Source organism: Triturus cristatus, chromosome 2_2, assembly GCF_964204655.1.
Source record: "Triturus cristatus chromosome 2_2, aTriCri1.1, whole genome shotgun sequence".
NCBI lineage: Eukaryota > Metazoa > Chordata > Amphibia > Caudata > Salamandridae > Triturus > Triturus cristatus.
The window spans coordinates 1052545773-1052566838 of record NC_140582.1 but is presented as its reverse complement, the minus strand read 5'-3'; the positions used below and the strand labels follow the sequence as shown (position 1 = coordinate 1052566838).

Sequence of the window (21066 nt, the reverse complement as noted above, 5' to 3'; positions counted from 1 at the left end):
GCTTGACAGGATATGAATTGACACTTTTGGCCCCTCATATCACATTGGAAAGATGTTTGACCTTGAACCCTGCTACACTATTGCCTTTTCCAGCTACTCAGCCTCAGTCGCAAGAGTTACATGATTGAATATTCCTCACTGAAGAGCAAACAAAGGGTCGCGTTGACCTACAAGATACACCTCTCTCTAGTGTTGATGGGGAGTTATGGGTTGATGGCTCATGTTTGAAGTTGCCTGATGGCACTACATCTGCTGCCTTTGCGATTACAACACTTCAGACAGTAGTTAAGACCGCTCGCATCCCACAGAAGTCGACCCAAGCGGCCGAACTGATTGCACTGACGAGAGCATGTGAGCTTAGTAAAGACTTACTTGTTAACATTTTAACTGACAGCCAGTACGCTTTCGGGGTGGCACACAATTTTGGTCGCTTGTGGAAAGGAAAGGGCTTTCTCACCTCACATGGGACATAGTACATGGAGAATTAGTGCATAATTTTCTTACTGCCCTAACCTATCCTAAGAAAGTGGCAATCGTTAAGTGTAGTGCACACAAGAAAGTGACTGATAAAATAGGAGCAGGTAATGCCTTTGCGGACCACACAGCCCGTGAGACCGCCATGCAGCGAAGTACCACATCCATGTATGTGGTGAAGTCACAAGCTGAACGTTGGCATGATGCCAGGCAAGAAGTGCTAGACATGCAACAATCTGCCTCTGCTGATGAGCTAGACCAATGGTCTCAGGAGGGAATACTGGATGATGAGGGCTGCTGGAGGAATAAAAATATGACTAAATGGAAGTTGCCCACAGCATACATATACCCCTTGATTCACATGGCACATGGGCCGGCACATGTTGGTGCATCCTCAATGGCAAAACAACTTATGCAAGTTTGGGATCATCCTGATACTGCCGGCAGAGCTAAAAATATAGTCCAGTCTTGTCTGGTCTGTCTCCAGTATAATCATGGAAAGGGAACATGGACTCCAACAGGAGGGTTTGCAACACCAACTGCACCTTTCGAGGTCCTGCAAATAGACTACATTCAGTTTGAGCGCTGTAATAACCTAAAATATGTCCTAGTAGTGGTTTGTGCCTTCAGTAAATGGGTGGAGGCGTATGCTATGAAGGATAATACAGCTCTCACGTCAGCGAAAGTTCTCCTAAAGGAGTTCTTTCCTCATTTCGGGATTTGTTGAGTCTTATGGAGTGACAACGGACCTCATTTCATTGGGCAAGTTGTCGAATATATCATGAAAGGGTTGGGGATTAAGCAGAAATTTCATGCCGCTTTTCATCCACAATCAGCAGGTTTGGTGGAGCTTTACAACTCCACCCTGAAATTGAAATTGGCTAAAATACAGGCTTCCACGTCTTTGAAATGGCCTGATGCACTGCACCTATCTTTGCTTTCTATCAGATCGATACCACATACACGATCTGGCCTTACACCCCATGAAATAGTCTTTGGGAGGCCCAGGAATATTTGGGGGATTCCTAAGCCTCGCCCTATACATTTTGTACCCCATGTGCTGATGAGTGACTATTTGTCCCAGTTAACTGACAGCTTGTCTTCTATTTATCAGCAGGTACAGGAAGCTCTTCCAGACAGGTCGTAGGGTGAAGGCCATGATCTGCGGCCTGGAGATTTTGTGCTGACAAAAGCGTTTCAACGGACCAGTGCATTGGCACCTCGGTGGCGCAGCCCAGAGCAGGTACTCCTGGCTACCAGAACTGCAGTGCGAGTGACCAACCGGAAGAACTGGGTACATGCCACCCATTGTCGAAAGGTTCCGCATGCCCTCGTAAGCCCAGCTGTGCTTACAGATCACCGCGACATCCTAGTCACCGAGAGAGGACAAGCTGCGTCACCCGAAGGACCTGAGGAAGTCTTCCCGGACCACACGATCCCTGGTGCATCTAGATATCTGCCTTGATCAAGGAAGAAAGACACTTTATCGCAAAAAGAGACTGTTTGAGCCACTGTCCTGGGTGGTTAAAGACTGACTACAAAGAGGGGTAGCCTTTTAGTGACTACTCATCTCTACATTAGTGAAGAAACCAACGCCTGCCCAGGACCTTAGGGCACCATCTGTTTTGTTGCTTGCAGACGAGATGAACATGTCTGAGGAGAAGAAATCAAATGCTGAAAAAATCTGTAGCAAATACACAATGTTTGTTACTGGACTAACTTTGACTGCTGTCATCATTGCTGTAATAATGTGGGTTGTGGAGGAAGTAACTCCGGCTCGAAACGTACTGATTTCTACTACTCCTGTCCCCACCGAACATTATTATTTCACTCTTCCCTATCATGAAAAGAAGCACAGAATGTCATCTCTCAATAACACTTTCATATAAATGTTGCATCATACTCATAATGCTACGAACACTACCAACTGCTGGGTATGTGGAATGATGCCAACCCATCAGAAGAAGGAAAGGACCCCTTTCATTCCTCTGCCATTCTCGCATAATGGCTCTTGTAGAGCCTGGTTAGCACTGTTGTGGGTCAATGCTTTGTTCCCTCTGTATTTCCACTTGTACTACTTGTCTACCATCTAAAACGAATGTTCAAAATGTAAATGCCTGTTCAGCAATGGAACGAGAAATCTGTGATATAATGTTAATCGATATCCATAATGTTTATCATACCCCTTTTGAAGCATAAGAAAATATCTTAACTTATGCTAAAAGTGTCGTCTGTGGAAACGTGTAATATTTTACGTTAGCATAAGCGACAGCCATTTTGGCTGTGGTGTCCATTTCGTTTCCTTCGTAATTCTTCCGTCGTCTGCTGCACGTCTTTTTCACTCTGCTTGTGTTATCGATTTTAGTTGACCTGACATGGCTAAGCAATGTACGTGCTGGGGGTTTGTAGCTGCCAGTGCACCTGGTCTCAGATGTTAACTGTCAACCATTTACTGCTGCCATAAGCATTCCTGCTCCCGCTCCCACTTTGCTGACCACGTAGTCATCTATCTGCCCTTGTTTGCTGATAGCTGTTTCTAAACTTGTTCTTTCCATTTCTGTTCACATGCTTACATTGCAACAAAATGGTATAAAAGGGACGATGGTTTGTGAATCCAGAGTACTACCTCCAGCAGCACGTGAGAGTGTTGTGTAGACGTGGTCCCACTCATGAGTGATTAATAAACTTGTTATTTTATTTCAACTCCAGTGCCGATCTCTATTTTGTTGGTCTTTGGACCAGTGGACCCTGCACCAGTGTGCCCACTTTTAGCCACATTTCCACAAACCCAGCACTAACATTCCAATATACCCAAATATTCTACCCTAAGCCCACAACAATCATTACAAAACCCAACATAAGGGAAATAATAAATAAATAATAGGACTTACTGTCAGGGCTGGCTTTAGCGCTGGTGGCGCCCTGTGCGACAATGTTTGTTGGTGCCCCCCATGGGTGCCCACCACAGACTCCCTCACTACCACCCTTTAACAGTGCCCCTCAAGTCTCCATACCCACTCTCAGATGTATTTAATTAGTTATATAGTGCCACCTATACCAGAGTAGGGTGTCAAAGCACTTTACATCACAAACACATTACACAGAGACAATATATCATATATGTGCAAATTAGTGTAGAGCAAATGTTACATAAGCCAGAAGACTATAAGTTGAGTCACACGTCATCCATACTGGTAGACAGTATAGTTTAAGAGAGCTTATTCTGGAGAAGCGCAGACTCAGAATTTAAAACATAACCCCATAGTTGGGGGTGACATTTAATAACAAGGATTTATTTTACCGAGATGAACCCTTTTTAAAACATTAGAATAATGAAAGACGGAGGAAAACATCATAATGCTCCAATATACCTTGCAGTTTGAATGCAGCTCTTTGATGACAGTTATTAGTTCACTGTTCCATGTTAGGATTTTAACATCTAAACTGCTAGTAAGAAAAGGCTCTCTCTGACAAAAGCACTGACCTATTTAAACTATATGCACTTTGTGATCTGCATGGTACACATTATTTGCAGCAGGCACATTAACTATCTGTGCTACCATAAAATTAGGAACATTAATCACCGTGGTATCTTGACATTTTTATTTTTGTTTGAAAATTGCTGAGTCCAGCAATGCAGCAGCAGGTGCTTTTAAAGCCATAAAATACTTCCAAACGCGGCACCCCCTGGAAGAGTCAGCACCCGGTGTGGTGGCACCGGTCGCACCGTCCTAGAGCGGGCCCTGCTTATTGGGGTTAACAGAGCCCTCGGCAGCAGGGGTTAGCAGAGCCTTTGGCAGCAGCGCTAGTGGTCGGTGCCTCCTGATCAGCTTCTCCCGGACCCTCGATAACATCCCTCTTCTTGCCCTTGGGTGCTGATGTAAGAAATTAATACGATTTTAAGAAACTATTTAGTGATTCAGTTAATCTCCACAAAATTTTTATGACCGGTCACTAATTGTACTCTAAAACAGGTCACCTATAGTACTTGTTTCGAGTATATCGACTATTGTCGAGTTGCCCATACTTATCCTAAAATCCCTATTCCAAATTTCCTTAACAAAAACTACATTCGGAAGTAATGCATTGCAGTTAATGATCTTTGATTCGATTATCATTTCTCAATCTCAGGATCAACCCCCTTGATGGACCAACTCAGTCTCCCTTTTTTTGAAAATCATAGATGCATACTATTTATTACTGTTAGCTTGGGACTGTACGATCTACATGAACAAAGTCACAGAGACAACTCTTACTCACTGCTATCACTGATTCACTATGGTGACAGGAGAACAGGCTGCAATGGCTTCATAATTAATCATTCAAAGTAAGTGCCAATGATGAGTATTTAGGTAGTGCTGCTGAGTACCTGCCTAGCAAAAATCACATTATAATTTTCCAACGTAAACTAAATATAACATACCTCTGAGTGTGAGCAGCATGCTATTCGGATTTCTTTTTAGCATTGTAGAACACAAGCACAACAAATAATTAATACTCAACGAGCCCTGGAATCTCGACGCCTAGCAGGTTGAGCAGGTCCTTTTCGCCGTTCAAGATATCAGCCCAGAGGTGCGTCAGCTGCTGCATGGTGCGCCGAACCTAGCTGGTGCGCCGCACACACCGTCACACCTTCCCTCAGTGCAGCCACAGCTCTCGCAGGGGGTATCTTCTGCCAGGCCTGCTACCAGCATGGAAGGGAGGTGGCACGCAAGGAAGGTGCACTCTGCTATTGCGCTGCGTGGGGTAGAGAAGTAGAAAGGAAAGAAGAAAGAAAAAGGAGGTAAGGGGAAAAATAAACAAAATTCAAAAAGCTCCCAAAAACGCCAAACATTTTTCCAAAAAACGTAAAATACACAAAGACACACACTAATATAATACATAAAAATGAGGGGTAGATGAGTTTTAAAAGGGGTTCAAAGAGATCAAAGAGGGATTAAGCACCATAACAGAGAGCATAAAAACAAGATGGCTGCGCCCTTGAGGACTGCTTGGTGCCGTTCGCTCGTGATGTGGAACGCGAGGACGCACATGAGAACTGCACGGTGCCTTTTTGCGTGTGAATTAGAACACAAAAACACACTGCGTTTCCATCACACCGCGAACGCGTGCAGTGGCAAACTTCAAACACAAGCGGAATGCCGCGTAGCACGGCAGAGTTTTTTTGCGGTGTTGCGGATAGCACACATATGCAAACTCCATCCGTGCCTAAGGCTATGTGGCTTTTATGAAGCAATGGATCCCTGCTGCAGGCTGATGCTAAAAGCAAGATAACAGTGCAACAGAGGAGGTACCCAGCACCGAAATACCCAGACCATCAGTTAAGTCGTGTGCCATAGAAAAGCATGTAGGAGGTATGGGTGTGCTTCGCAGAAGTAAGATTTCTGCTGTGCCAGTATGGTGTGGCACAGCTTAGTCAGTACTAAGTGAACCGGCTACAATGAAGCTTGTCACGGATACCCTGTAGCGGGCCTCTCAAAGTCCCTCAGTCACACCACTACAAGGAGAGGCTTGGGTTCGCAGCGTTAGCAGTCAGGCTAGGTAGCTGGCAGGGCCCTGAGTTCCTTGTACTCCTGCTCAGCTTTAATGCTTTCAAACCATTTTGAGCAAACCACGAGACACCCTGTCTAGTGAACACTACAAATGTTCATTGCATGCACATGGTCCCACAAATGTGGATTTTCAGGGGCCGATTACGATGCCGGGCAGAAAGTCTCCTCCCGACAGTCAGAATCTCCTCCACCGTGTCAGAATCCTTCCAACCAACTCTGTCGGTCGGTCAGTCCGTAAACTGTGTGGTTTTTTCGAATCAGTTCCATCTGGTTCTCAGAGAATTCATTTGTTCGAAACCACATCATACACCTCCGTGGACTGCATTTCCGACCTCATGATTACGATGCCGATTTCCAACAGCCTTTTCCGAGTCAGCCTGTCTGACATGGAAAGGCTGTCCGAAAGTGACTTTGGGGGGCCCTATCAGGGCCCCCTTCAACCTGCGGTCTCCGGTTGGGGGCTAAGGGGGTACCTAAGGGACCCCGTAGTAAAACCCTGCACTGTGTGGCAGGCACCGTGGGGTGCCAGCGACAGGATGCAGGGTTTTACACACACACACCATTTTCCCATAGGAGCTGTGTTGTCGGGCAGAACACAAGCTCCTATAGGAAATAATGGGAATCTGAAAAGTGTTCGGTCGCATCGTAATGGGTCGGGTGTAACCCCTGACAGCGAGTCGGTCGGTCCAGATTCCGAGATGGTATTGGGCAAAATGTTTCTGCACAGCATAGTAATCAGCCCCTAAATGTGCTAAAAATTCATTATTATAAAAAAAAGATGCACATGTAATTATACAGTTCTGCAGAGGACAAATGAAATTGTTTTTGAAAGGCGTTAGCAGCTGCTGGCACACCCTTTGCAACCTCCACCACTGTATTTCTGTATAAAGTGTATTTTCGTATGTTCACATAAATATGACACGCTTACTGCAAATTCAAAACAGCCCATTTAAAAACTAATACTATAAATATCAGATTCTATGATACTGTTGTTTTGGGGGGTAAACCAGTATTCTTATCACACATGATGATGCAGACCGGTGCTTTACTTGACCGCTCGGCAGGAGGGCAACTTACCCCAGCCCGGCCTTGTTGTGACATAATAATGTTGCATAGGCAACACCTAACAGTGCATAGAGTGAATTGTATTTGCCTTGACTGGTGGACATATCATTCTATGATCTCAACAAAGAATTTATTTCAAAGGAGAAGTACAGTACTTTGATGGCTGCAGATCCAGATGTTTGTCAAAAATAATTTAAATAAATGAAAAATGTGCACTTTTGAAATATCTTCTGAGGATTAGAGCGTTATTCATTTGGCATCTTTGTGTATAATGTAGTGTGTGAATTTGCAGAGGGTGGTAACCTCATGAAATGTTTACACAGTGGCCGTTTCTTCTGTGTCTGCCACCTTCAGCCTGCTTGGCTTTTTAGTAAGGATCACTGTGTATTCGTGGACTCATAGTTGTCTTTTTGTCAGTAGCAGGCTGTCTAGAAACATTACCAGGATAGAGCTTGCTTGGCAAGCTGCCCAGAAGGCTTTGAAGTTGCTCTAAATAGGCTCTGCCTGGCTGATCTCATTGAAAATAAACTATAGGCTTAAGAGACCCAGAATAAAAGAAGGTTTTGTTTATACCTGGCACTGGCTTGAACTTTCACACATGTGACATGGAAGCCCTTCATCCATATGATTTGCCAATCATAATAGTGGTCTTTACTTATTTCGCAATGCCGTTGGACAGGAACTTTCTCGGCTGACTTTGGTTAACCATGGCTTCCCAGAAATTAATTTGATCCTTCTCTGGTGGGAGCCAGGTAGCATCATTGCGATAATAAATGCTGTTCAGAGCCTTTGAACAAAGAGGGACGTTTTTAGGTCGAGCGTGAGCGTACGATCTCTTGTATACTTTAGTATACATACATCTCTTTGGGCCAAATGCCATTCCTTGCTTCTCATTTGTTTGTTTCAATGTTGTTTAAAACTCCTTGCTTACTAGTGGCCAGTCCTGCTTTTGTCCCTCCTTTTTCCTTTAAGGAGCAGGGACTTAGTACAATATCATTACGCTTTGTTCTGTTGATCTGCTTGTGGGGGGACTATTTTATTATGTTTTCAATCTTGTGTTACACTGTGGCTGCTCAGACCCGTAGCTGCTTATATTTTGTTGCAGCATTAATCCTCTCGGTACCTTCCGTGTGGCTGGCATTCTTTTGTATACTTCCGGGAGACTGCTACCACAATGGCTTGGAATACAAGCAATTAATTATTGTGGTTTTAAATTTAAGTCTGTCTCCTTTAATTTCCTCTAGAAACAGGCACAAAAGCACTGCAACAGCATGCCATCTAGCTACTGCAGCTCTAAATCATGTAAAAAAGTGAAACCACTACTTAAAAACAGCCATTGTTTCAGTTCCATTAAATCAACGCTTCAGATGATACTTTAATATGCATGCTGCTTGTGTTCTTTCCTACCCACCAGGACCTGTGCTTGGCTGCAGGCTTAGAGGTTGGAAGCCTCTGCTCTTGGTTTAGCGCTGTGGCCAAAATGTTTCTTTCTAGAAGAATGTTCCCTGTAAATTTGCATTTGAATGTAGTACATTAAATAAATGCAGAACAAGAACGCAGGGCCGGCACAAGGACAGTGTGATTGCACTGGATACTGACTTCAGAGCAGAGGGGCCGTGTTTCCAAGTTTATTTTGCTTTTAAAAGAACTCATTGAGACATTCATGGCCTCAAGCAATTCCAGACAATAAAAATGTCAAGATAACTCCAGTGATTAATGTTCTTGCTGGAGAGATGGAGTTGTCTAGTGGAAGAGGTTTTGTCTCATTGCAAGGTAGCAGAGGGTTAATATGCCGGCTGCAAAGAAAGTGTACCATGCAGAACACAAAGTGCATAAAATGTAAATAGGTTGGTGGGTTACTGCTTTTTTGTTACTTGCAGCTTATAAATTAAAATCCTAACCTAGAACTGTGAATTTATAACTGTCATCATAGAACTGCATGCACTGCAAAGTATAGATTAGAGCAGAAATTAATGTTGCAAAAAGGGTTTATCTGGGTAGAAATCAGTTCTTTTTATTTAAGAGAACCCCCAAATATGGTGTGCTATTTTCAATTCTGAGTTTGGGCTTCTGGGGCCCAAGCACTCTTTAGCAATGCTGTCTACCAATATGCATGACTTGCGACTCCTACACCCTGAAGTACTCTTTCTTATGTAACATTTCCTTTAGGCTAATTTATACACATATGATTGATTGTCTCTGTGTAATTTGTGTGTGATGCAAAGTGCTTTGACCCCCTACACTAATATGTGTGGCGCTTTATAACTAATTAAATGCATCTGAACATTAGTGGTTATGGACCCTTAAGGAACAATGTTAAAAGGTGGTGGTGATGAAGGAATCTGCAACACTCAACATCACCTCAGCGCAGCACAACCGCCTTATCAGTGCACCACCACCAGTGCAGCACCAACTCAGCATCAGCGCAGCACCAGCTCAACACCATCTTAACATCAGCACTGGACCATCTTAGCTTTAGCACAGCACTATCTCAGCATCAGTGCACCACCACCAACGCAGCCCCACCTCAGCAGCAACTCAGCACCAGCGCAGCACCACTTCAGCATCAGCGCAACACTACCTCAGCACAGCAGCAACTCAACATCACTCAGCACCACCTGAGCACCAGCTCAGCACCACCTCAGCACCACCTCAGAACCAGTGCACCACCACCACCTCGGCATTACTCAGCACCACCACAGCATCGCTCATAACCACCTCAGCATCACTCAGCACAGCACCACCTCATCATCAGTCCAGCACCATCTTCGCATTAGCACATCACTACCTGAACAGCACAGCCCCTTCCCAGCATCAACACAGCACTACCTCCTCATCAGTGCAGCACCATCTAAGCATGACTCGGGTCCAACTCAGCATCAGCACAGCACCATCTCCGCATCAGTGCACCACCACCAGCACATCACCACCTCAGCACCAAAGTAGCCCCACTTCAGCAGCAACTCAGCACCAATACCGCACCACTTCAACATCAGCGCAGCATCGCCTCAGCACAGCACCAACTCAACAACTCTCATCACCACCTGAGCACCAGTGCAGCACCACTACCTTAGCATGAACCAGCACTGTGGCATCACTCAGCACCACCTCATTATCACCTCAGCATCACCTCCTCATTAGTTCATTACCAACTCAGCATCAACGCAGCACCACCTCAGCACCAGCGCAGCTCAACATAAACATCAGCACCATTTTCGCATCAGTGCACCACCACCAACTAAGCACCACTTCCTCAGCATAACTCAGCACCACAGTGTCACTCAGCACCAACTCAGAAACACTCAGTATAACCTCCACACCAGGACACCACTACCTCAGCATAACTCAGCATTACCTGAGCATCACATCTGCACCAGTACACCACAACCTCAGCCTCACTTCAGCATTACTTAGCACCACCTCAGTGTGCTTTCAAAATCTGGCATCTGTTGATTCTCTCCTAGTGCCCTCCCGCTGCTCGTGTTGTAATTCAGGTACTATTTCTCAAACTCCACCCTCCTATTGTTTATGTCCCTTCATTCAAAACAACAAAAAAGCTATAATAAACAAGTTTTACAACAGGCAGGAAGAGGTTCCCAGCATTGCAAGGACAAAAAAACTAGAAGAATTTTTTTTGTTAATTCTTTTTTTAATAGTGATTCAATTGTACATAATGTCTTCTTCAAACTACACTGCATAACACTCCACAACACAAAATACCATTCCACATACTTACACTCCATTACACACAGGCCCACTCAACATAATTCTAATACAATCAAAAACACATAATTATTATCCACATAATACAACTGCACATCACACCACGTATTTCCACTACACAAACCCACACCACGCAGTTTCACACCACACAATACCACAACTTACAAGTCCAATCCAACCCAGTTAATTGGTACACACCACATACATCCACTCCAATCCATAACACATAGGTAAGAGCAATTTACAATGTCAATAGCTCTTACTCTTTCCTTTTTTTTAAACACACATTTCCATGCCACACAATTCAGCTTCACACATTTCCAGTCCACACCACATAATTTAACACCAAATCACATATTACAACTCAACAGCACAATTACACAACACACCACATACATCCAATCCACACCACACAATTCCACATTGTGCCGCAAAATTCAACAGCACAACACATAATTAAACTGAAATACTTACCACTCCACAACACATAATCCCACTCCACATAATGCCACTACACTGAATGCCACATATTTGCTGACCATATATTTCCACTGCACACCATGCCACGTAACGCAACTATACAAATACTCCACACAATTCCACACCACACAATTACACAAGTAACTAATCCAAACCAACCCATATAGTTCCACTACACACCACATACATACACTCCATAACACATAAGAAAAATACATTGCCATTTACAATGCCATTAGCTCCAACTCAAACAAATGTGAGACCGGTTGCATTTCCAATGCTTGTTTAAAAGTACCTTTTTACATGAACATCATTACTTGGTTCTACTCGCAAAAAAGTGTCACTCAGTGTCACACATAAGACGATGAAACGTCACACACAAGCACACTGAAAACATGTAAATGTCACACTTAATCAATCTGAAACCTTGGCAGCTATGCAGATAGAGGGAGTTAACTGAGTCAGCATTGTAGGGCCAGCTGCACTTTTATTTCCTCTGGATCACCATAAAAAATGCAAAACAGGCTGAAGTCCCTAGTTTTTAGGGTTTCAAGTTTTGAAGATAAATGTAATACCCGAAACTGACAAGGCAATCATGCTTAGACAATTCTTAAATAATTGATGCAATTGAGATTCCACTCTAGAGGGAAACTAGTTGAGAACCATCGCAGAGAATCCCTGTCTCCTCCTGCCTCTTTGTAATAAAAACCCTTAAAATGCAGCGTTTCAGAGCCCATGGCTTTTCTTAGTTGTTAGTTAGACCTTCAGATTAAATCGAAGGATGAAGCATGGTGGAAACAAGCACCGGGAGCAACATCAAAGAATGCAGGAAGGCAAGGAATCTGTAGGTATTCTGGAACAGATGAGCAACAGCCTTATGCACTACACAGTGCCTACTTTGTTTTATTTATTGAGCAAGAAGCGGTGCCCATACTGAGAGTGCAAAGGAGGACCCCATAAACTTCCTTCTCCCGCACACTCGTATTCTATATCTACCTGATCAGTGTTTAATTTTAGCCAGTTGCTGTCAACCAGTACCTGGCCCCAACCAATTTAATTTTGATACTTTTCTACCACAGCATTCATATTAGCCCGAAGATTCATGGGACTCTGAGCGCTATTGCATACATGAATAAGTGAAAACCTAGGTACAAGGTAAGACAGACCAAAAGCATAAAATCAGCGCAAAAATTAGAGCAAGGACCTTTGGGAAAACCAGACTTGGAGACTTCTCTGGAATAAATATGACAGATTCCATACAGGCCAATCCACCTGTGGTATTGCACAGGAAGTTATGAATGGTGCAAATGATGAGTCAACAGCAAGTCCGTATCTTGTGTGCCAGAGCCAAATTGTAGTAGTCACTGCAAGAAAAGGCACTATCAGCATATTTAGAAAACCTACTTCACGGGAATGCTGTACAGAGGCCGAGAAAGCTAGCTCGTTCTTGTGTGGTGCAGCTCGCCTACTAGAGCTTACAAGAATCTGTGGAATCTGTGAGGTAACGTTCCCTCCTGGTGCTTCGACTGGGAGCCTGTTCCTTCGTGTAACACCAAAGACTTAGATGCTGTCACTCAGTGCTGAACCAGTACTGGAGAGCAGGTAGAGGCGAGTTTGCATATCAGAATATTGTTTTACAGAGTAGTCTGACATAAATAAAGTGCACTAAATATCGTTTACAAAAATATTCTTCCACTGGGGGTAGGTTTTCTATCATTCACTTCAATGGGGATGTAATTTTGAAGACCCTTTTGTCAGGGGATATTCAGACAACGATACTATGGTATCACAGCAGACAGGGGCTACATTGCTACACCTGTAAGGATGGCATGGGTAACTAAGAAATCATACGCAGAAGATGTGGCTACAGTGCTGCCAGATAGCACTAGTGGCAGAGATGTGCTATACAAAGTGCAATTAATAGTAGCAATAGAAATATGGAGGGAATCCTGCACACATCAAAGACATGGTTTACTTACTCTTTATTTTAGTACTCAATACTCACATTGTTTCTGATGCTTTTTGATCGATCAATCAATCAGGTGGCTTATATAGCGGGACTACTAACTCACGAGGGTCTCAAGGCATGGGGGGGAGCTGCTGGTCCGTCGAAGGCGCTGTGGTTCAGTCGAAGAGCCAGGTCTTGAGGTCCTTCTTGAAGTGAGGCAGTGACACTGATTGCCTGAGCTGGAGAGGCAGGGTGTTCCAGGTCTTTGCTGCTAGGTAGGGGAAGGATCTTCCTCTGGCTGTGTTCTTGTGGATATGTGGGATGGTGGCCAGGGCCAGATGGGCAGAGTGGAGGTCTCTGGTGGGTGCTTGATATGTGAGGCAGTGGTTGAGATGCGCAGTTCCCATGTCTTGTAGGGATTTGTAGGCATGTGTGAGGAGCTTGAAGGTGATTCTTTTGTTGACTGGGAGCCAGTGGAGGTCTCTCAGGTGGCCGGTGATGAGTGAGACTGTACGTTTTTGCTATAAATGAGGAAGTGTCATACTATTTAACCTTTTCAATTGAACCATGTTGTGAATGGAGGAATTGTAAACCAAAGTCACTCAATAGTAATGCCCGGTTACTCACCAGTAATCTTCATTAGTCCTATAGTCCTGGTCTTCCCGTTCCATTCCTGAGCCCGTCCTTCCCTACCTGGTTTCTGTTTATGGTGATTGTTTCTTTGTTTTTTCTTTCTTATGAGTTACTTTGGCATTCTCAGGATGTCCAGATGACGTGCTTCTCCCTTTATGCATGCTGGGTAGGCGGCGCCATATTGGGGGAAGTATTTTGACCATATCTAGGTAATAATTTCTTTGGAGCAGGCAAACTGCTTATGCGTGAAGCGAACGAGGAGAAAATTTGCATTAAGAAACACTTGCTACTAGAGTTTTGCCATTTTGTAACCACACAAGTAACAGGTGTAACTATTAACCAATTTCATGGTAATCATTCACCAACCTCAGTAGCACAGAGGAGTAGGACAGGGGAGAGGAGTTGGCCCTAACGGCTAGGGCGGTCGACCTCGAATCTGGGGAACTGGGTTCGAGTCTCGGCAATGACGCTGAACATCCTGTGATTCTGGGCAAATCACTTAATCTCCCTGTTCCTAACAAAAACAATGAATGTGTCCTAATGTAACGCAACTGTTGCTATGTAAAGCACTCTGATACCCGATTCGGGTCAAGTTTGCGCTATATAAAAAACTCTAGAAAAAAAAAAATGTGGCCTTTGTTTTAGACCCCAGCACTTTGAGACCTGAGTGGAGCCTAGCAAGAGTAAATTAAAAGGAAAAACATGCACAGCTGGGCTCTCATACGTTGCACTGAGCAAACGGTTGGCACATCCAAAACCGTCCCCAACAATGAAATGATTGCAGTTGGTGAAAGCAAATAAAGTATTTAAGTGGGTAAGGACATGACATGGGCACGATTATGTATGTCATCCGATTTTCCCTTTTTCATTGCTACTTTGACAGATCTCTGGTCCCACTCAACTAAGGGTGGGAGTGCATCACTCATCGAAACACGGAGATCCTGAAGACATAGGACAGATCTGTACACTATGGGTATCATTTTTGGGAGAGGAGAGCCTTCTTAAGATACTCCCCTTCCTGTGATCATGTTGCTGTTGTGTTCAAGGCATGTAAAGCTTTCGACATTCTTTGCAAAAAAAAAGCAGTCTTACCTGTCTATATTCTAAAATGATCTTGGGTAATGGATGAAACTCTTGTAAATGATTCAACTGGAAAATAAAAAATTAAATCAAATTATCAAACAGCTAACTATTAAAACCTGTTAAAATATTATTTAAATCTGCACATGGGACACCCACTTAAATAAACTCTTCAAATATTTATTGATATATATGTATGGGACCACTGATTCATCACAATCTTCAATTCCAATCGTTACACTAAGATCAACATCTCAAAGAAAGGAGCACCTTCAAAGCAGACTACCATCCCCAAGCATATAGCCCACCCCACACGTTTCTGGATGAAGAAAAATCACAGTGATCTCTGTCACAAAAAACAAGGTACCTGTACACTGTGGTTCTCCAGTATTGGAATCTTTCATAGATTCACATGCTTGAATCTTCCCTGTCGGCATAATGGGATTCCCACGGTAACACCAGTAGAAAAGTAATACTAGAAGATAGGCTTTAGAAAACCCATTTAAAACAATAGAAATGGTTAAATTATTGACATTGTTTTAAAGCATCCAAACTTCAGCCAATCAGAGCAGAGACCCATATCTCAGATTTCGAGTGTAATACCCGGAGGAAAAGAGGTCAAGTAATTTTGAGCCTGAACGGTAAGGAGGGAGGGTCCCATGTGAATCTCTGAGAAATATCAATACTGGAGAACCACAGTGTACAGGTAAGTAACTTGTTTTTTTCTCCAGTATTAAATCTTTCATAGATTCAAATGTTTAAATCAGAGTAGCTAGCATTATCAAACATGTTTAGGAAGTGGGTTAGCTGAACCTTCCCAACATGAGACCCATCACAACCTTAAATATGATATACTGATGAAATAATGTTTTACCTAAGTACCAATATATATCATAAACGCATAAAGGCGACTCTTAAAATATAACATTTGAACATCTACAGAACTTCTAATCATATATGATGAACTAGAAATTTCAATAAAAGACAGAGAGAGGGAAAAGAAATATGAAAATACACCTTGTTATAAAAGACAAACTTGCATACCATATGAAAACAGGAGTTCTAAAGCGGCATGTCCAACTGCCATATCAGCTTTGTGCCATTAATCCAGGTCATAGTGGTTCATAAAAGTATGGGCATTAACCTATGTGGCTGCCCTGCATATGTCCGGGAGAGAAACCCCCGCCAACAGAGCCAAAGAAACTGGCACTTTTCTTGTGGAATGCGCCTTCACCTTTGTTGATATTCGCCTTGCCGCTTTCTCATGGCAGAATCTGATGACTGCAGCAACCCAACATGCAATACTGGCCCTAGAGCGGGCTTGTCCTTTTCTGGGTGAGGTATAGGAGACTGAGGGCCTGATTATGATGGTGGGCAGACCGCCCCCGACGTCTGCCCGCTGACTGCTCCTCGGTCTGACCACCGGATAAAAATACCAGCAGACGGACCCACAGCGTTCGGGGAAAAGACTGCCACCTCTACCAGGATCAGTGATCCGAGCCGGGTTGGCAGTCGTATTCGTATTCCTGCATGGCGGCGGTGCTTAGGCAGGCACCGCCGTCAGGATTACGATATCCTTTTCCGACAGCCTTTTCATGGTGGGAAATCCGCCATGAAAAGGCTGTCCGAAATGGCCCCCGTCCATCGTGGGTCACTGTAAAGTGACGCTGGGGGCACATGTAGTGCCCCCACGCACCTCCATGCACCGTGTGCCATGCACCACATTGTGCATGGCACACAGTCCATGGACGTGCAGGAATTTCTCCTTTTCACGGCAGCTTGTGCTCCGGCCCTTTTCCTGGGCCACAGCACAAGCCGCTGTGAAAAGGTGCACGCGGTCGCATCGTAATGCAGTGGTTGGACCGGCGCCTGCTTATTGGGTGGTCTCCTCTCCTAGGTAGAACTTGAGACATCTTTTACTATCCAAAGAATTAAGAGCTTTTTCTGCAGGCAAAGATGGATTATGGAAAAAAGGTAGCAAAACAATAAGCTCATTGAGATGAAAATTGGTTGGCACTTTTAGAATAACCTTGGGGTTACTTCTCAGAATTACTCTGATTTCCCGAAACTGAACATATGGTTCTCGGACTGTCCAAGCTTCAATTTCACTTATTCTCCTTGCAGTGGTAATAGCCTAGAGAAAAGCAACCTCACAGAAAAGAAATTTTAAGTCAGTCTTGTGAATCGGCTCAAAAAGAGGCTTAGTCAATTGTGATGAGACTGTATTGAGATGCCAGGACACTGGCGGAGGCTTAAATGGCGGAAAGGCCCAAAACAGTCCTTTCATAAACTCTTTAGTGAGTCTGTTCGAACACAAAGAGAGCTTTTCTTTCTGTCGTTTGAATCTGGAGATTGCTGCCAGGTGAACTTTCACAGAAGCATGAGACAAAGCAGAGTATGCTAGATGCAGCAAGTAAGGAAAAATGTGTTCTGGTGTTGAAGAGATAGGAGGCCAGATGTACGACCCTTTCATTGAGGCGCTAAATGAAATGTACAACAGTGTGTTTACACTGTTTTGCGATTCCCAATGTGGTCTCAAATTGCGAGGCTCGTTAATATCCAGCCTCTCGCAATTTGCGAGCAAATTGTGAATGCCAGTCCTCCCAGGGATGGTGGCCTGCTGGGCTCAGCAGACCACCATGTCTGGGACTGTTTTTAAATAAAGCATCTTTTAATGCATCTCATTTTCCTTTAAGGAAAATGGGCTGCATTAAAAAAAAATATGATAAATTTTCGTTAAATTTTTTACGTGCAAGCAGTGGTCCCTGGGACCACTGCCTGCCCTTAAAAAATTATTTCGTACGCATTTGCAAAGGGGAAAGGGTCCCCTGGGGACACCTTCCGATTTGCAAATGCATTACCACAGGTGGTAATTGCGAGTGTTTTGCAACCGCAATTGCGGTAGCAAAACATTAGTACATTGTTTTGAGACTCGCTATTTGGAAGGGAATGCCCATTCCAAATATCGAGTCGCAAAACCTATTTAGCGAGTCGCAAAGAAGTTGTGACTTGCTAAATAGGCTTTGTACATGGCCCAATATGTTTTTGTATGTGCAAACAGGTTCGCAAACCTGTTTGCACATGCAAAAATGGGTCGTACATCTGGCTCAGGATGCACCGAGTGAGAAGTGCACCAAAGAAAAAACCTTTTCCTTTTGCAGTATAACGCTTATTTGTAGATTCCTCTCTAGCTTGCCACAGAAACCTTCTGCCATCTTCTGACAGATTTACTGACTTGAATTCAGTGTCATGTGGAGCCAGGTGGTCAGATTTAGGGATCGGATCTGCAGATGCAGAACTTGAACCTTGCTCAATGAAAGGAGATTCTCCGCTGGCGGGAATGTAAGAGGAGAGCTGTCTGAAAGGCAAAGAAGCTCAGTGTACAAGTACTGCCTTTCCCGAGCCAGAGCTTTAGAATTAGGCGGCATGGTCTAGCTTCATCTTACTGATGATCCTGGTAATGAGGGGAAAAGCGGGAAGGCATATGCAACATCACCATCCATTCCAGATTGCATGGAGGATATCTACTGGCAAACATATTACATTTCTTGTTGAGCAGGGTAGCAAACAGATCTAAGTTTGGTGTTCGCCATCGCTGGAACACTTTGGTCAGGTGATATTGATTCAGCTTCCACTCATGATATTGTTTGTACATCTGGCTTAGGGCATCTGCACGTTTGTTCTGTTCTCCTGGGACATGCTCTACCTTTAAGGTGATGTTGTTGTTGTGCACCCATTCCCAGATCTGTTGTGGTTGAGCTGAAAGAACCTTTGATCTCGTGTCCCCTTGCTTAGACAGATAGAACATGGTGGTGGTGTTGTCCATTCGAACCAACACTGACGAATTGCGTAATCTGGGAATGAAAGCCTGAAAACCCAGGAAGAGCGCTTTCAGCTCCAAGAGATTGATGTGGGAGGCAGCTTCCTGCACAGTTCACTTGCCATGGATCTCCAGATCTTGCAAATGAGCTCAACATCCCTCCAGAGAAGTATCTGTTGACATCACAAAGTGAGGCATTACCAGGATAAATGAGAGGCCCTGGGAAATATTTTGTATGTTTACCCACCAGGACATTGCCAACTTTATCTGATGAGTTATTGAGATGGAATCCTCAAGAGACCCTCAACTTTGCACCCACTTATTTTCCAGCTCTTCCTGAAAATGGCACCCTGCCACCTCAAAGCATAGGAATTTCTGATGTTTGCGGTGGATGGGAATGTGGAAATACACATCCAGCAGATCTAGGGATGTCATGAAATCTCATGGATCCACTAGTTGAAGAATTTCCTGCAAAGAAAGCATTCAGAAGGATTGCTTCTTGATAAACTTGTTCAGAAGCCTTAAATCCATTACCTGTCTCTGTTTGCTTGTTTTCTTCCTGAAAAAGAAAACATTGGAATAGAAGTCTTTTTTGTGCTGATCTGGCTGGACTTCTTCTATTGCATCCTTGGAGAGAAGCGCACTGATCTCTTGCTTCAGCGAAACTATGTTTCGGAGAGAGGTTTTGCGTGGTGGATAATTTGGAGGCTTTTGAACAAATTCCAGGGTGTGACCGTGCTGGATTACGTCTAACACCCATTTTTCGGAAGAGATGTTTTTCCAACGACTGAAGAATTTAGAAAGAAAATCACAGAATATCTGAGATGGGCTGGAGATGGCTGGTGCCAGGGACATATCATTGTCTACTACAGGCATCTTGAGATTTCCTTACAGCCGGAGGGTGTCTTCGAGCTGGTTGTTGAGGATAGGTGGAACCTGCAGCCGCCCTGTAGGTTGTCTGTAAGGGGTAGATTGGTCGAAATCCGTATTGAGAGTAAGGCTGATATCTGACCTATTGGTATAGAGGCCGTGGAGTGAACTAACCCCTGCTCCTTCCCCCTTGAAAGGAAGGAAAAACATCTTTGTTAGAGTGAACCCAAAGAGCAGGCGGTCTCAGTACCCAATTAAATGGACTGGGGAGATTCGTCCACATGTTTGCCGAAACGTTTTTTGCTGTCAAATAGCATGTCCAAGATCTTCGACTGCACCTCGGGATGGAAAGATGTAGCCTTTGGCCAGCCCTGGCACATCAATACTGCTGCCCCAGACTTTTGACAGAAAGCAGTGGAGGAGATATCCATTGTTGTGCCAATAATCTCCGTAGAGGCTTTCTTACCTTCTACAAGTATCCCTTTTGCCTCTTTCTGTTTGTCATCAGGGAGATCCTCAATAAATGCCGACAGATCAGGCCACATCTGCCGCTCATATCTCCCTAGAATCACTAGGGCATTAGAGGCTCTTATTGCAGTCGCCACCATGGCCGAAAAATCAATTTCCTGATGTTATTGAGTCTACGGCCTTCTTTATCGGGTGGAGCCGAACATGGAGAAGATGGATTCCTAGCCCTCCTCTGTGCCGCCTGCATTATAACAGAACCAGGCCTGGGATGACAAATAAGACAAGTTTGTGCATTCTCTAGTGCTCTATATTTTTTATCAATTTTGGCACTACTGCCCCCACAGATGCTGAAGTCTTCATTATCTTGAGTCCCTCCTGCCAAATATAGTCCAGAATTTGTATGGATCTCACTGAAGGTTGAGCCACATCTTTATAGTCATACAAGAAAAATTCTGTATGCTTAGTTGGAAGCGACAGGTCAGAACACTTATATGCGCACTCTAGCAGGTTCTGAAAACCACCTATATCTACGGGTGGCGAGTCAGCTGAAGGTGGAGTCAGTGAAGCAGGAAGAGGGGCCATGTACTCATCACATTCAGGATCTTCAACCGCTGCATCAAATGGAATTTCACCCTCTTCCGGTTGATGTTTGTAGTCACTTTCAGCTAGACTATCCCTTATTGTGATGGGTGGGAGAACAGGTCTCTCTTTATGAAGGGAGACTTCTCTGAAGAGGTGCAGAGTCAGGTGTAAACTTATTTATCGGAGTTTGCAGAGCTGATGGCTTAGCATCCGGAAATCTTTTGTAATAGTCATTTATTATTAACCGTAGGTCTGTAACCAGAGACACAGAAACTGAAATAGAGGATAATTATACTCAAAGGTATCAAATCTTTGGGCAACCTCTCTGTTCCTATCCTGGAAAGACAATTCACCTTGAAGGTAAGTGGTCT

The 21066-nt window shown here is 44.0% G+C and overlaps 1 protein-coding gene across 1 annotated transcript in view; it reads right to left on the bottom strand.

Moving 5' to 3' along the window:
• Positions 1-21066, bottom strand: part of POLN (DNA polymerase nu) — a 2789368-nt gene that overhangs the window by 981787 nt on the left and 1786515 nt on the right. Inside the window, exon 16 of the mRNA XM_085643153.1 lies at positions 14968-15024. Coding sequence (XP_085499279.1) covers positions 14968-15024 — 57 coding nt within the window. The remainder of the gene's footprint in view (positions 1-14967; positions 15025-21066) is intronic.